Genomic DNA, 17,728 nt, shown 5'->3' with positions numbered 1-17,728 from the left:
CATGTGAACTTTCAGACTTCAAAAGACCACAGAATTTTAGTCAGAGGCCAAAGAGATACTATTAAATATTTGGGGTGATTCTGTGCTAAGAAGTTCTATAGCATTTGTATAAATATACCTGATCTAATTTCAAATGTATGATTTCTGAGGTTGATGGAATGCAGATCCATGTTGAATCACTGAAGTGACACCTCCTTTCCAACATCCTTTGCAATGGCATGGAATGAATTAAGCTCTTATTTGGACATCTTGTTGATAAAGTGAGTCAAATTCCTTCCCAGGTCAAGCCTTTTAACACTTAAGTCAAGTAGCATGAGATTTATTCGAGTTTATAGTAACTGCTAATAATCAGAACTCGTTCTCCCCATCAGTTTTTACTCCATTTGGGCTCTAAGTAGCCTCTTGAGGAAAGCATTAAGACACAGAAAAATGGTCTCATTCATTATTTTTTTTACTTTCACTAAACAAACACCAAGTAGCCAGGGTTGTCAGCTACTAAAAATGAGTCCCTTGCTACTATGAAAGGTAAAAGAATGCCTAGGTTTCTCTTGAACAACCAGAATGAAATACCACGAAGTTCCCAAACAGTCACCGTTCTCAACCACTGCTTCAGGCCTTCAGATTCCCTTCCACAATCCCAACTGGAGGGTGTTGCTAAAAAATAGCCATTGTAACACCTTAAAATTTCTTCTAATGCTAACTTTATGTTACTGCTGGCAGGAGACCTAAAAAGCAACAAACAAAAGCAAACTTGGTGCCCACCACATGCCTCTCTGTGTGTGTATGTTTGTGTGTGTGTGTGCATATACATATATATATATATATATATATATATATATATATATATTCAATTAGACATATATATAAATGTCTAATTGAATCCAGGTCTCTACTCTTTGGATAAACTGTTAATATTCAAAGTAAATAAAACTTATTCCTGGTACATAGAAGGTACATATTTAATGGTATGTTTATGTTAAAGGTGTTCCCAATTATTACCAGAGAAACATCACAGCTACTAGTAAACACTGGTTAAGTTTTATGTGTCAAAATGAGATTCCATTTTACAAAAATTAACTCTGTCAAAAGAAAGCCCACTCTCCCTCCCTTTCCTCCAGTTTGGATACACTTCATCCAGGGAAGACCCGGAGCCTCCTCACACTGGGCCAACTGTTGAGCATATTTTTAACTACAAGATATACAGTTGTGTCTTTGTCAAGGAATCATGGAATGGTCCCTGGTGATCGACTGACTACGTAAGAGCTGTGTCTATCAAACACTAAGAGTTTAGAGGCGTGGGTTTTTTTTTCCTCTCCACGATGAGATGTGTCATTAATCTTCAATTTGCTCTTAAGTGATTACATCTGACACAATGGTTTCCTCTTGGATGTAATAGTACTTTGAAAACATACAGATGAACACTGTTGGACTAAATGTTCATCAAGAACTATCTGGAGACTAACCGTTCCACACCCTCACACTCTCATTCCCCGTGGCAGGTAAGTGTGCAGAACCGTCATTCTGAGGTAGCTGCCCTGAACTGAAAACCACCTCCCTCCACAGTGGCTGACATTCCAAACTCTGTGTTCTCTCCATTATGTCCAGGATATAGTCATCCCAGAGAAACACTACAGGGACAACAGGTTTCACTTGACTCCCCTAGTCCCTTTCTATAGCTCTTCAAATATAAACAGCCTGATTCATTCACAAATCCCTGCACTGGGCCACGGAGCTGAGAGCTCCATCCAGCCAAGCCGACTTGCAGGTGAAAATCGGAACCTACATGCAGATCGAGATCAGCGCTAGGATTTCATTCAGAGAAACTCGCATGCTCTTCTTGGCGATGCATGCCCATCCCTCCAGCTACATCCATTGGGCCACAGGCCGCCCCAACTGCTTTCCCCTGCGCTGCACTCCACCTGTCCCCACCCCAGGACCAGCTAGGGTTGGTCCCCTGCACCCTCCAGGATCTTTTCCTTTTCCCGATTCCATGGGCCTTCATTACCCGCAAAAAATGAAAAGTAAACTCCTCCTTAGCAACACTCTCCCCCAAACGACCGCCCAACTCCCGCACGAGCCCCCTACTCGGTACAGACCCGACGGACAGCACCCCAACAGCTCGCATTTACCTTGACGCTGGTGTAGCTGGTCTGGGTCTCGGCCTCAGCGCTGCTGCAGCAGTGGCGCCTCCGGCCCCGGCAGGTGGTCACGGCGGGGCCCGAGGACCCCGTGCTGCTGCCACTGCCCAGTTCTGCCCGGGACCTGCGGACTCGGACAGCGCCCGGGGGTCCCGCCGCGCGGCTCGGGGGCATGGCGTCGGCGGCGTCGGTCTGCACGAAGAGGCCGTGCAGGGGCGCCGTGGGGCCCTGCGACAGGCTGCTGGTCTGGCGGGGCGAGTTGGACTCATCTGAGTCCCGGCAGTAGATCACGCCGCTCTGTGAGACATGGATGCTGGGGGCGCAGCCCATCCCTCAGCCGGGATCCCCAGCGCGCGCCCGCCCGCGCCCCGGGCCACCCGGACTCGGAGCTCCCCGCGGCCACCTGCAGTGAGGGGGCGGGCGCGGTGACGGTGGCGTCGCCCAGATTGCGCGCCCCCCAGCCTGGGTGGCCACCGCTCTGTCGGGCTTGCCTTCCTCCGTGCCCCCTGGCAAGCGTCCGGGGGCAGCACGCGTCACCCCAACTTTCCCTCCCGGGCCATCTTTCTCCCGGAGCGACAGAGCGCGCACACACGGCCCGCGCGCCCCGGCGGCCGCCACCCTCCCCGCCGCAGCGCCCCAAACGCGCGCCCCGCGCCTCCGCCCTCCGCTCCGCCCGCGCCTCGGCCCGCACCGCCCAGCTCCCGACACCCGGGCCAGGGCGCCGGCCCGCCCGCCCGCCGGCCGGCTCAGTCTTCCCCACTTTCAGTCTTCGCACGTCCCCTTCCCGTCTCTGTCCTCCTCGGGGTCCCCAAGGGGGACCACTGCATTCCGCTCTCTGCCGCACAGCGCCTGGCACCGTGCCTTGGAGCCCTCTCCAGCTCCTGGCTGCCCAGAGGCCTTGTTCCTTCGGGAGACCCAAGTCCACAAGGCCCCCTAGTGCCCTAGCCCTCTCCCCCTAGTCTGCACAAGACCCTTTCCAGGCCCAGAATGGCTGGGTAGACTTTTGGGGTAAGTGTCTTCTCAAAAAACACATCTTCAAAGGCGTCCCTGACTTGTCACCAGGATGCCCTTCCCAAACAGCAGGGAACATACAGCTCAGACCCATCGAGCCCATTGACTGGCTTGTCAACACAACTTGAGGAGTTGAGAGACCCAGTTTCATAAATAGTTACATCTTCATTCATTTCAATGCCAGCACCCACATACTAATCTTAAGGTTCAACTGGGTGGCGGTCCAGCCTTTAGAAAAAGTCCATTCCCTGTCTGCATATCCTTCGGAAGTTCATGCCAAGAGATGGGCTGTGCCACTGGGAACTACATCCTCATCTCTGCCAAAGATCCAAAGAAAGAAGAGACATCTGTCTGCATGTGGTTTTTTTTTGTTCATTTGTTTGTTTTGTGGTTATTTGTGTTTTGTTTGGTTTGGTTTGTTTGTTTGCTTGCTTGCTTTTGTTATTTGTATTTTGCTTTCTCCCCTAGTTTTCAGCTCTTCTCCGGGTGTCACTAAACGTTCATCCTGACTTTCACCTCACCCAACCTCCCACTGCCGTCTATCACCCTGGATTGGGCAATCCAAAATGGCCTCCCTCCTTTCTCTCCGAGAGGCCCACTGTGGTTGAGCCCCACTGTGGAGGACGGGAATTCTTTTAGAAGCAACTATGCCATGTTATAGCCTCCAGTCACCGCTTGCCCACCTACTCATGGGCCCCTTCAGTGATTTTTGCCACAGCCAATGTGGCACAAGGGAGATCGTGAAACGGTCTGAGCAAGGACTCCATTTATATTTCTGTTAGGACAAATTACAATGCAAAATACAAAGAAATAAGTATCCAGTTCAAAACAACATGGCTCTCCTCCTTTCCCCCATGCCGTCAACTCTTAGTTACTGGAAGATGTCAGCTGATGTCTTCTCACTACCAAAGAGAAACAAGATATACATCCCTCCACATCTGAAGTCCAAACTGGGTATGGTAGTTAGTTTACCCCTATAATTCTACAAATTGGGAGGCTGAGGCAGGAGGATTACACATGAGGTCAAGCCCAGTCTGATCTCTAGGTCAGTAGGTCTACAGATGAAACTCCGGTCTCCAAACAAACATTGCCACATCCCAAGTTCCGACAGAGAGAGAGTCAACTTTATTCTATTGTTTTGTGTCTCAGTTTACCTGTCACTTTTTTCTTTATCTTAATGACATTTAAAAAAATCCTTCTTTAGTTAGTCTGAGAAAAATCCCTGTTCAAAGGGTTTCCCAATGGGTTGAGTTTCCCCAGCAAACTTTGAGGTAGTGTTTGGCAAGGAGTTATTGAGTGTCCGGAAAGCAACATTTGGAGAACAAGAAGAGAAGTGATGTCTGAGCTGAGGGAGAAACTGACCTAGCCTTGGGCATCCTTCAAGGAGGATGTCAGCACTCTGATGATGCTTCAGAGAGGTCCTGAGGTGGGGCTACAAAGAGGGACCTTTGCATACCCATGTAGATCAAGCATTTCTCCCAGCTGTGTCGGTGGCCTTGGGCAACGTGGACCTCTTTAGCTAAGGCACCTCCCCCTTCCTTACACAAGGGCAACAGTACCAAGGTTTCTGCTGGCAGCATGTCCTGCAGCTGGAGGAGTAAATCACCTTTCTTTTCTGACATCACAGCTCCCCCACAGCTCCCTTGCACATGGATTGGGCACCGTACTGATGATACTGCCATAGTACAGGGGGACGATAATTCACTTAAAACTAAATCTGATAGCTACCATCTGTAACAGGTCCTTTTTTCTTTTGGGGTCACCAACCAGCTCCCAAATTATGATAGTTTGGGCATTATTTAGTTTTGAATTATTATTAGTTTTGAATGCTAGGCCTGGCTTAGGCTTGTTTCTGGATAGCTCTTTTAACTTAAAGTAACCTGTTTCTCTTTATCTACCTGTTGCCCCGGGCTTTTCACCTTCCTCCTTTCTTCCTGTATATCTTTCACTGCTTCTCTAAGTCTGTCTGGCATCAGCCTGGCTTCTTGCCCCAGGTGTCTCCTTCATTCTCACCTCCTCTAATTCTTCATTTCTCTTGTTCCCAAGCCTAGATTTCTCCTCCTATTGAGTCTCTCTGCCTGCTAACCCCACCTATTCTTTCTTCTGCCTCACTATTGGTTATTCAGCTTTTTACTAGACCAGCCAGGTGCCTTAGGCAGGCAAGGTGAAACAAATGTAACACATCTTTGCATAATTAAACAAATGCATCATAAGCAGAAGAAACACACCTTTACACAGTTAAAATAATATTCTGCAGTATAAACAAAGGTAACACATCTTTGCCTAGTTAAAATAATATTCCACAACAACCATCTGCCTTCCTTCTAATGGATCACTGAGGAGCAAACAGTAGCAGAGTTAAATTATAAGACCCCAAAAATCTCCATTCCAACTCCTGACAAGGTTAATTTTCCTCAGGGAGTTAGTTCCTCTACACCCATCTCAGGTATCGTCCTTCACAACACTGAGCATCAGATACTTCTCATGCTGTTGCTATGTTCAGAGTGTTCTCAAGGAATTATTCAATGAAACTACCCATTGAACAGAAAAGTTCCCGTGATGCTTTGGAAGGCTAACCTATGATAAAAACACAAAATATACCCTTTCTTCTGGTAGAGAGCCTTAGGATATAAATCGTGATGACACAGACATCCAGAAACAAATTTAGGTTGGACTTACACATTATAAAAATTGAGTAAGCCTCAAGAGGGATGGCCTCAATGTAACCAGTGAATAGGACCTGACAGCCTTAGTGGATTCATTGAGCATTTCATAGTGGCACCAGGCCATGTGACTTCTCCATGGGATAGAAGACAGAGCAAAAGTACTTTAGGTTACATCCCATTTCCAAAGCAACCAGTAACTCAGAAACAACTTCCACCTCCAACTCTGGCTTGGTGAAATATATATATATATTCATGCTGTCTCTGTAATCTCCAGTGCTCTCAGTGGGAATGTGTGGCCTGCCCCCATGGCAGGGACAGATCTAATCTGATGGCTGAAACTTACAGCAGTGTGTAAATGGACACAAGATCAGCAGAAATCAGACCCCCAGCTTAGTTCTAAGACCCGAACGCTGGCCTCAGGAAGTGATTTCTGAACTGATTCCCCTGCAAGGACGCAGAGCAACCCAGGACGACAGCGGTGTCAGCATGTGCAGACACTGCAGCTGTCATTTCGGCCCAAGTGGTAAAATAAGGTCAGAAAACCCAGCATTATAAAAAGAAATTAATTAAAGTGAGAAAATTTTAGCAACAATGTCCAAGAAACAAGTCGAAAGAAAGCCAACTGAATTTTAAAAAAATGTACTTAAAAAGAAAGCAGAAATGTAGCTCATGTTCAAGGTCAGCTGCATGGCTTTTATGTTTGATAATAATATTGAGCAAGAGCTTGCTGCAGAATTATGACCCAGAGCCCTGCAAGATCGTGAAGAATTAAGGTCCATTCTCCTTCGAAAATTGAATGAATTCCCCAGAATTCCTCTCAAGGAGCAGAAAATGTGATTAATACATTTTTAATCATTTTTAACCACAAAGGTTAAAACAACTACAGTCACCTAACTGATCTTTAGATAACCAAACATTTAATCAACCGATCAACCTTAGAGAACTTCTGGGTTCAGACAGTGTTCCTCATGGGAGAGCCTTGGGAATGCAACCACCTGGCAGGTCATAGGACAACATTTCTAAGGCAACCCAGACCAGCAGAAGGTTCACTGAACTCAGAAGAGTCACTCTGAAACCTGACTCTGTGCAACCCTGGGGAAGTCATTTAACCTCTGAGCTGCAATGTCCTGCATCATCTCTGACCTCTCAAAATCACCGACATTTGAGTGCTAAGAACTTTGTATCTTCTTTTGGGATGATTTTTAACTTAAAATCATGGGCTTAAAAAAAAAGAAAAAGCTGAAAGAACAGTCCCAAGCCTGAAGGCACATCAGAATCACCCGGAAGAATATGTCAGAAATACAATAATTCCCCATCTCAAGTGTTCGGGGTTGATCCAGCAGCTGTTGTTTCTAAGAAGGTAAATCTAATGGAGCCCATCCTCAGCCTTCTTTGAGGACCATGTTAGACCGGAGTCTTTCCAAGTGCCTACAGCACTCAGACAGTTAGACAGCTCCCAGATAGCAGGCTGAGCTTTCTACCCTCACCCTTTCTGCTCCAGCTAAAGTTGGCTAGACAGACACTGCAGAAGAGCTAGCCAAAGTGCATGGTGGCTCGAGACTGGGGATCTCAGAGCTGACTGGAGCAGGAAGCCAGACTCCTAGACCATAAAGACCTAAGACACTCCACACCATCTGGGCCCAGCGTGACTAGTGTGGATGGCTGTAGAGCTTGTCACAATAGCACCATCTCTCTAACCTACAAAAGTGCCTAACCCGTTATGTTTCTGATGCCACGTTAGGAAAAACTCCTGAGTACAGAAAGGGAGTAAACAGTGCTGTGGGGGAAATTCACACCCATTCCAAGAATCCCCTGCCTTTTCCTCAGTTTAACTCATGATGATCCACCCCTCCATCAGTTTTACATCGAAGTAACTATCCAAAACACCACAATGCTACTTACTCTCTTCTGGGTACTCGCCCTTTGAATTGTACCTTCGTAAATTTGTACATTTTCTCCCTGTTCCTAATTTGTCTTCTCTTCCAGTTCTTTCTTTGATACAGACAAGAACCTGGAAACTCTGGGCAGAGGTCTCAACCTGTCTCCCCATCCTAACATGCCCACCCAGGCTTCCTACTGTTTCCCCAGAAGATCTCTTCAGCAGGGTCTGTGCCTCTGACAGTCATGCACAGATCTCCATACTAACATGGCTAGCTCTTCCCTTCCTCAAGTCTCTTCTGAAATGCCCCTATCATTAGCCCTATGTAAAACTTCAATCAGCGTTTGCCACGGCCACTTGTGCCCCTCCTGAATCCCCTGGGCCTGAAATTTTGGTTTCATAGCATATGTCACCTTTCATTTTCCTATATAGCTAGCTCCCTTGTAATATTTATTGTCTATCTTGTCTCACTAGAATCTAGGCTCTCCACAGGCAGGATTTTTCTAGTTTCTTATTTATTTTTGGATCTCCTCCATTCATTGTATCAGTGCCTCATATACAGCTGGGTACTCAAATATTTGTTCAATGAAGTAGGAATTATTGTTTTTTTGCCTTCTTACTCTTAACTGTCATAGCCCAAAATTAAAGGAGCTATTGTTTTAAGTAAGAAACTTTATGTTCTGTGATTTTAGTTTTTAAAGTCAATGAATGTGTTTAACTTGAAAGCCCTCCTTTTAGAAATAAAAATCATCTGTATAGATTTTTATATCAGTGCTATTCATAGTAATGAAGTGTGAAAGAAATCCATACATCAAATACTTAAGGCATAGCCCAGCAAATTGCGCTACTATGTCTATCACTATTTCAATGAGTTTAAATGAAAATTAGATTAAAAAGCAAATATAATATACATATCTCAGTTACAAATATGGAAAAAATATATGTACTTACCGAGGTTTATAAGTTCATGTCAAACGTGATCTAAAAAATGCATTTAAGATAATCTAAATGAGTTAGTATAGTGTTACCTAATTATCGTCTAAAAAATGGCAAGTTATCATTTATGGGCTTTCATTGGTAATTTTTCCACCAAATAAGGAGGAAGATGGTAGGAGAAGAATTCAAGGAATGAAAAACAGAGATGGAGAAATTAATGGATACACATTTACAGGGGAAACACAGAACCAGACCCACAAAAGCATATGTAGATATTTTTAGGCTTGGATATTCCTAGCTGCTGCATTTATAGATGCAGCTATTCAAAGAGAAGGAAAAATAAGTTGTAGTTTTAATTATGCTTGCATCACTTTTTAGATTTTATTTTCCAAAGACCAAATGAAATTAAGGAAAGGATTTGGACAATAGGACGGATCTTTCTTGCCAATTGTAGAAAGCAAAACAGAGAAGATGTAAGGAGAAAATCAGCTACCATCAGCAAACCTGCAGGGCGTTGAGTACTGGACCCTTATCTACATAGTGAAAAAGTGATCTGTTCTTCTCAGCCACAAGAAAATCACCAGGAAAGGGCTGGACCAGCTCCTGGGAAGAATTGTTAACTCTTTGTCTCCAGGTTCTTTAGGCTCAAGCAGTCAGGCTAGAAAGGGTGGAACATTCATTTTCAAATGTCTTATAAATATATTTCACAGAAATGTTCAAGACATAAAAAGATATTCAAATGAAACTCAGGGTAGAGCCCACTCCACAAAGGAGCTTCCAGAATAGCCAGGGATTTAGAGGTTACAAGAAGTAACAGAAATACATAAGGTACTCGAGCAACAGAATGAATGGTACTATCCGTTCTTATCTGGTCATTAAGGAAACTGGGAAAGGCTTTATAGAGAAAGAGGAATGCTAGCTAGACCCTGGCTAGGGCAGCTTAGGAAATCGGTATGAGCAAAGCCACAGAGGCACGTCTAACCTTGGTGGAGCTAGAGGCCATGAACACATAAGACAGTGACTCCTGAACCAGAGATGATAAACCCAAAGGGGAAGCAGACGGCAGATGACAGGTGCTGAAACTGCCCTTCTTTGTAGAAGTCGCTTCCTTTACAGAGGAGGCTGAGGCAGGAGAGTTGGTATAAATCCAAGGCCAGCCAAGGCTACAGAGTAAGTTCCAGGCCATCCTGGGCTATAGAGCGAGACCCTGTTTGAAAACAAGCAAGCAGAAAACAAGTAAGCAAACAAAAGGGGTCCAGGTTTCTAAGTAAGCCCACTCCTACCAGGATGTACATCTCGATGGGTGCGCCATTTGTTCCAAAACATACCATCATCCATTCATTCAGGAGATAAACACCGAGAGCCTGCTGGGCATCAGACGCTAACTCTGTACCGGAGAATAAGAAGGGAATCGTGTCAGCTCCCTGAATGTAGACCACTTGTGGTGGAAGATTAGAGAGATAATCAATAAATTCTCTAGGATTTGATGAAAGTATTTATGAGTGTTGAAATACGCTAAAGGGGCCTAGTGAGCTGCTGCATGCCTAAAATCCCAGTACTTAGAAGGCAAAGGCAAGAAAATTGTTAGGAATTCAAGGCTGGCTTGGTCTCCACAGTGAGCTTCAGACCAGCTAGAGCTATAGGGTAAGGCCTTGAAATAAACAAACAAATAAGTTAATTAAATTGATGTGAAGGACTCTGGGGTAGAATTACGGACATTTTCAGCAGAGAGGACATTTGGCTACGATTATCAGAAAACTTCATCAAATATGATCTCCCTTCATTCCTTTCTCATCTTCCCACACTGAGGAGGACACTGGGAATCACCACTCCACGGGGCACCATGAGAGATATGAAGTACGTTCCAGACAGGAACACAGATCTGTATCAATAAGGTATGTTCATACTTACTGTAAGATAAAAATCCTAACTTGGAGAGAAAGGTGAGTTTGGGTGGCAGAGACCTGTAAGATGTCACCAAGGAGGTACGGGTGTGGTTCCTCAAAGAAAGGGCAGGATCTGAGTATGTAGAAAAAGAGGACATTGCAGAAGACCTCCGTGAAGAACTAGAGGAGGGACATTTGCTGAATACTTAAACAATATAAGAGCTGGCTTAAGATGGTGGCTTATGATAGGGGGATCATAGGAGCCATGCGTGCTGAAATCCAAGGGTCTTGCTGAGCTGCCCCGCCCCTCACTGGTCCCGAAATACCTGGCTCTGCTCCTTCATGGACACTAGCAAAAGAGCTGGCCCCTGAAGGCATAGGCTGAGCTGGCCCCTCCACATACTGCATAGAGATGGCCTCAACCCCTCACCAGGGACTGTAGAGAGCTGGCCCCTGAAGGCAATGGCTGAGCTGGCTATGTCCATTACCTGAGGGGGTGGTCTCAGTGGCCTGAACCTACCAGCTCGGCAACCACCCAGACCCATATCCTGGGCACTGAGCTGGCCCACCCTAACTTCTACCCCATCTATGGCTGGCTGGAGTGTGAGAAGGCTCTGGTCCTACGAATGATAGCCATAGGATCTCCATGACTGGGGCACCAGCAGGGCATCTGAAAGGAGTTTCAGTAAGGATCTAGCGATGATGGTGTACCAAAGACCTTGAGCCAGACCAGTGACTCACGGCAATGAATAGTTTGTAGATGGGCTGATTGGACTACAGTACATGACACACCACAGCTCCCGATGCCACTAGGACAAGCGAAGAAGTGTTAGAAAGATGGAAGAGTGAGGTGGGTTTTTTGGGTCTTTTTAAATTAATTTTTGAGGGGGGGGTTCTTTTGGAGAGGCATACTGTAGGGGTAAGGGGCAAATGTAGAGGGACTGGGAGATGAGCGGGATTGGGTTCATAATGTGAAATTCCCAAAGAATCAATAAAGAATTACATTGGGGGGAAAAAAGCCTTGTGGTGAAACCACTAAGCGGCACAAATGGGTTTCTAAAATGTTTTATGGTATTGTTTGGTATTGTCACGCATTATGTGTCTTAGTCTGTGGGATTGGAGCTAACTAGTTACACTATGATTACCAAGGAACCAAATGTCAGACCACAGAGCTTGGCTACATTCAAGGCATGAGAGTCACCTTGGTTTTCAATCAAACCAAATGGGCTATTTGACCAGGATGGAAATGGCTGTGTGTTCATGGCTGGCCTGCCAGAAGTTGGGAGTGAGGTCAATGAGGAGTCAGACTAGCCCAGACATGGGGTAGTAGGGATCCTTACAGACCGAATGGTGTCCTCCCAGATCACCAATGGCAATCATGATTGAATTAGCTACCCTTAAGGGGTAATAACATAAATGAGGTCATAGAACCGAGGGCCCTAACCCACTAAGGAGAGAGATCCCCGCAGTGTGTGACTGTCCATTCATACAAGGAAGGCAGTGTCTAAGGCAAACAATGGAGCCAGAACACCAGATTCCCCACGCTCGCACTCTGACCTGGGAGTTCTAGACTGCTGATTTATGAAGAAGTACATTTCTATTGTGTAAACCACACAGTCTGCGGAATCTTGTTGAGACAGTCTTAGCATCCTGAGTTAATACAATAATGTGGAATCGATGGATTGGTGAGATTAGAAATAAAGAGGAAAAGGGATTTGACGGATCTTGTTATGACCGAATCCCTGGAATCTGATCAGATAAGGGGCCAAGGAGCCTGTGTTCTCAAAAGCAGCTGCAAAATCCCCGGCTGAGATAGCTAGGACAGAGTGTGCTTGAGAATGCGAGCCCTCGTCTAAGAAACAACACCTGTACGCACAGCGGATGCTTCCCCTGGATTTGCAATCTTGTGGGGCCCAGAAGTTGGGGTCTAGAAACCAGAAAGTATCAACTCAACTCCAGAGCTGACATTTGTCCCCAGAACAGGACAAATATGAGAGAAGACATCAAAAAGGTCTTTTGTGTCTACTGCTGGGCCTGGAGAACTTACAACTAGGAAGGAAAAACACTCAGCATTGTTGTAAAGACTAGAAGAGAGCAGACAGGCACGTCAGCCTCCAAGTTCTCCTTGTCAACCAGCAAGTACATGGCCCACTTAGTCTTTCGCCGAGAGACTAAGAAAGACATCTCTTTGTCAAGACTTTCTTGGGCTTCTCTACACCAGGCACACCCTAGGGATGTTAGTTTCTTGCTTCCTGTTTGGATTGCTAAGGTCATCCTTGGAGACTTTTGCTGCAAGAGTTGCTTCTAAACCCTTGGAATTTCACTTCATTACCCAAGAGCCTCAAGGCTGTGACTTAGCTCAGGGACCCTGGATTAGCACCTCCTGCTGATCCTGTGTCTTAATCCTCTTGCTTGGCTGCTGAGGCAGTCGCCTTTCAACAGGAAGTGTCTTCCTTTTGGAATTTGACATTTGCTCTGGAGCAAGGCACTTCCGGTGTTATATCACTAAATGTCTCCAAGGCAACAGTAGCTAGACCATGACTGATGACTTCTTCGTATCAGGGACAGAAATAGATTAAGTCACGTGGAAGAGAGCTTTCCGGGTTCTCCAAAACAGCCACAACCAAACTTTAGCATACACACATCAGCGTGGGCGATCTGCGAAGACACAGATTGCATGTTGAGAGAGTATACCTTTCTGACTCGTTCTAAGCGACCGGACTACCACTTCCTCAAGATCACACTTTGAAAACCACTTCTGTCCACAAAGCAAGATATTACAAACAAAAGCAGTAGCAGGAGCAAAATTCCTCAAGTGTGATATTTGATTCTTTAATATGTAACTTGTGCTGGAAGCTGAAGCTTCGTTCCACAGAGGATCGCCGTAGAACACCATGACCTGAAGGATGAGAAGATGGCAGATTTGGGTGTCTCCACTTGCCCTTCCTGATCTCTGGAAGTGGGTCTGAGGAGGACTGGTTTACTCACGGAAGTCAATATGATATTAATATACACAACAATACATTCCCAGTAGAGCACTTGATTTCATTTTTTTCTTGCTATAAATGATTCAGACCTAGGTAGACAAGCGTGCTGTGTTTCAGGAACAATAAAGTTTTGCAAAAGAAAAAAAAAGAAGAGACCTGAGGAGATTGGGAGGAGGAGAGACAGTGTAAATTGGGTCCAGTGTACAGACACAAAGAAGATAAAATTATTTCCATAATTCTAGCCACCATGTGGGAGCAGCTCATTAGCAACCATTTTGAACTTCTGCTTGCCTTATTTTCCAGGCTGCTCTCGTGTTTGTGTCTTTAGATAGGGAAATTTTCAACACCTCTTTTCTGTTTGCCATTGACCTGAACTCCCACCTGGCCTAGTTAATTGCTTGCTCTCTCTAAGCACTGAGTCACCCACTTTTAGAAGTAAAACCCCACACAGAAGTAAAAGCCCTTCACACAGAAAAAAAGGCCAGTGCTGAGCACAATGCATGTCTCACCAAGATCTCAATGCCTTGATATCAGTGAATCTACTGTTTCAAGCACCAGCTGTTACTACCTTTCCTTTTTAGGGAAGCCATAAACAACCTCTCCTCCTCAGGTCCCAATGATGAACCAAGGTACAATTCCTCCAAAGTTTACTCTGGGGAACCAGTGAGCTTATAGGGGTTACTTATAAGTGAGGGGTTGCTTACAGGAATGTGGGTGCTCTGGGCCTGGAGAGATGGCTCAGAGGTTAAGGAATGTGGGTGCTCCCCTGCAAGGTCTCACACCAGAAAGTCTTCACCTAATGGGGTAACAGCTTTCCTATAGCCACACAGATAAAGCCTTCCTTCTCTAGTCTTCCCAGTCTATCTATCCTAGCCACTCCCCAAGGCCAGTGGAATTAGGACAGTGTTGCATACAACAAGGGGTGGGAGCCCTGTGACCCTGCCTGCCCAGCTGGGGCGATCTTTTGCAAGTGGGTACAGCCAAAGTCCCCAAGATAGCAATTGTTTGGCTAAGAGGATTTTCCTGTACAATAAATACCAGAATAAACATTACCTTACACACACACACACACACACACACACACACACACACACAGGAGGAGGGGGAGGGAGGGAGGGAGGGAGGGAGGGAGGGAGGGAGGGAGGGAGGGAGGGAGGAAGAGAAGGCGTGATCTATAGAGTCTTAAAACAAGACTGACACATTGGGGCATACATGCCATGAGAATTATCTTTGGATGACGACCAGGAAACAGAATCTTCCGGACACAGAAGATGTCACATGGGTGATGCCTATGACCACACAGCAGCTGTGACAGCATGCACAAGACCTATGCAAGCACAAACCAAGCCAAATCTCGCACGGAGAGGAGAGCTAGGCATGAAATTCCACCCCTAGCGCTGGAGCTATGGGCAACTGTTAGCTGCTGGGAGAGAGAGCAGATTTTCTCTGAGAGTACTGAGAGTATATAGGCCCTGGTAAGCCAACCGTGCTCCAGTGAAAGGTCACTCATCCAAGAACACGCGGACAACATAAATTGGCTTGATGTGGAAGGGGGAGCTAAGTTAGATGGATAAGGAAGCAGGGGTGGGTCCAAGAGCAGTTTGGGGGAGGGAGGATGGATATGATCAAAATACACTGTATGAAATTTGAAAAAAAAATCTAATCAAATTTTAAAAAAACTAAATCTGGGAGCTAAAACTACAAAACTCTTAAAAACCTGTAGCCTCCATGATTAGAAGATAGAAGGATCATAAGTCCAAATCTAGTCTGATAACGCTAACTACAAAACGATAATGAACTGAAATACAGAATTAACTGTGAACACAGATGGGCCTGGGAGGCATGCTAAGCGATAGGAGCCAGACAAGAGGCCCCGGAGCATAGTCTATGTGCATAAGACATCCAGTCTGTTCTAAGCTCTGACATAAATCAGGTAGTTGCCAGGGTTTGGAAGATTGCAGTGTGAAGAATGGCTGCTTCAGGGGTGAAGGTTTTTCCTTTCAGAGTGATTTTTTTTAAAAGAGCTGAAACTAGATGGGGGTTGTGGCTGCACAACCCAAAGTTAAGTGTGCTTTATCGCACTCTTGGAGATGGTGATTTTAAATTGTGCGTATTTTATCACCGTAAAGCAACTAACTCACCACTTTACTAGAATGAAAGAAAAACACACGTCAGCCAGGAACAAACGCAGAGAGAGCACCTGATAACTCCCGACATATGTGGACTGGAGGTGAAATCCCCATAAACCATTTATGAAAGGCCCTGGCTGCAATCCATTGCCTCAAAGAGGAAGAAAAGAGAAAACCCGATGTCACTCTCAGCTGAAACTTGCTCAGTGCCCCTGGGAAAAGAGCACAGTAGTGCCTCACCCCATTACCTATACTAGAGACCCTCGCCACCACACTAAAGCAAGAACAGAGTGTCGCACAGGCTGGAAAGGAAGACTCTGTTCACAAGCACACATGTGTACAAAGCGAGCCCTAAAGACTTCAAAAGCAATTGCTGGAACCAGTGAGTTCAGCAAAGCTCAGAACGCAGGGCACCTGTTTTCTGTGTGCTGGTAATGAGGAATTGGACATCGTGTGTGCCGCCCGCGGTGATGTGGAAAAGCGTAAACATTTCTCCTAGCTGAAAGCTACAACACCAACGAAAGGTGTGAGGAACCGAGCTCATCCAGATCCGCTCAGTTCCTTGGCAGCAGTGTTGCTGGGACGGATATCAGTTCTCCAAAAACTGTTGGACCTATTTGGTGTCGTTCCAATCTAGAAACGGACCCCATGATTCTAAGATCTATGCAGAAATACAAAAGATCTACAGTAACTCAGTGAATTCTGCAAACAACATTGAGAGATTATGCCTGCCTTTAAGACTGAGTGGAAGAGCACAGTGAATGAAACAGGGGGTGCCGGTGTGATGACAGACAAAGGAAAAACATGGAACACTATACTGTCCAGGTACAGGACCATGCGTCAGCTCCGTTTCAATAACAGTTCCGTGGAAGTCAACTGGTAACGTAGAGTCTTTTCAGCAACGGTGCTAGGATGACTGTGTACACAAAATGGTGAGACGAAATAAGCACATAAATACCACCCCTGGCCCTGACTTTACACCACTCACAAATATTAACCATACGGGTCACAGAATTAAGCAAAGAATCCAAGGCTTAAAAACATCTCGAAGTAAACATAGATGTTTGCAAATGTGGAGTAGACAAAGATTGCTTAGAAAAAAATGTAAGAGGAATGTGCCGCAAAATGGAAAAAAAGGGTGTATTGGAGGTCAACAGAACTCAGCAGTCTGTTCTTGTAAAGTGTCTTTAAGAAAAGAAAAAGGAAAGACACTGGCTGGAAGAAAAATACATCCAGAAGAAGCTTACCTCACAGGATTGGAGACAGGGCAGTGGTTGTCTAGTGTAAGCAATACCCTGGGTTCAGTCCCCAATACCACACTCACATACAGACATGCACACATGGGCACACACACACACGTACACACACACACACACAGAGACAGGCACACATGGACACGTATACACATAGGCAGGCACGTGTGGACACACACATACACCACACACACACAGATAGGCACACATGGGCACACACACACACACACATACACACACACAGAGACAGGCACACATGGACACGTACACACATAGGCCTCACACACATAGGCAGGCACGTGTGGACACACACATACACCCCACACACACAGATAGGCACACATGGATATGCACACGCGCACACATACACACACACACTTCTGCAAAGTTGATAACCAGAAGATAGACAACCTAATTAAAACTAGGACAAAATATTTTAATAACTTCACAATATCAGAAATAAAAATGGACAGTTAAGCACGTGGGAAAATGTTCGCCATCTGTCATCAATGAAACGCAAAAGAGCCACCAGGCTGTCTCACTGCATAACCACCAAAGTGGCTACATGCTCTTGCTCCATACCCTCACATACGGCTACATATGTCGGTACAATCGCGTTGTAGATTTTCTTATTAAACACGCTGCACACTCACCATAGATTCTTGCTATTTATTCTAGTCATTTATGCTCAAAGGCTTCCCTCTGGGTGTTTTCTGTAGATTTTTAAATACTAGCCCCAAACTGGAAACAACTCCAAGGTTCACTAGTCAAGAAATGAATAAATTGTAATACACCCATAAAATAAAACACTAATATAAAGTGACAAACTTCAGATACTTATAT

General features: G+C 45.5%; 1 protein-coding gene across 6 annotated transcripts in view; it reads right to left on the bottom strand.

Annotated features, from left to right (window-relative positions):
• Positions 1-17,728, bottom strand: part of Pde8b (phosphodiesterase 8B) — a 223,323-nt gene that overhangs the window by 193,420 nt on the left and 12,175 nt on the right. For 4 of the 6 annotated variants that reach the window (XM_075976282.1, XM_075976284.1, XM_075976283.1 and 1 more), the window contains exon 1: positions 2,130-2,616. The exons of the other annotated variants lie outside the window; for them this stretch is intronic. In XM_075976282.1, coding sequence (XP_075832397.1) covers positions 2,130-2,468 — 339 coding nt within the window. In that variant the 5' untranslated portion in view covers positions 2,469-2,616. Of the gene's footprint in view, positions 1-2,129; positions 2,617-17,728 lie in introns of those variants that run through there. 6 annotated transcript variants of the gene reach the window in all.

The sequence above is a fragment of the Microtus pennsylvanicus genome, chromosome 6 (assembly GCF_037038515.1).
Source record: "Microtus pennsylvanicus isolate mMicPen1 chromosome 6, mMicPen1.hap1, whole genome shotgun sequence".
Taxonomy (NCBI): domain Eukaryota; kingdom Metazoa; phylum Chordata; class Mammalia; order Rodentia; family Cricetidae; genus Microtus; species Microtus pennsylvanicus.
The sequence above is the reverse complement of the archived record's forward strand: the minus strand, read 5'-3'. Positions and strand labels throughout refer to the sequence as shown.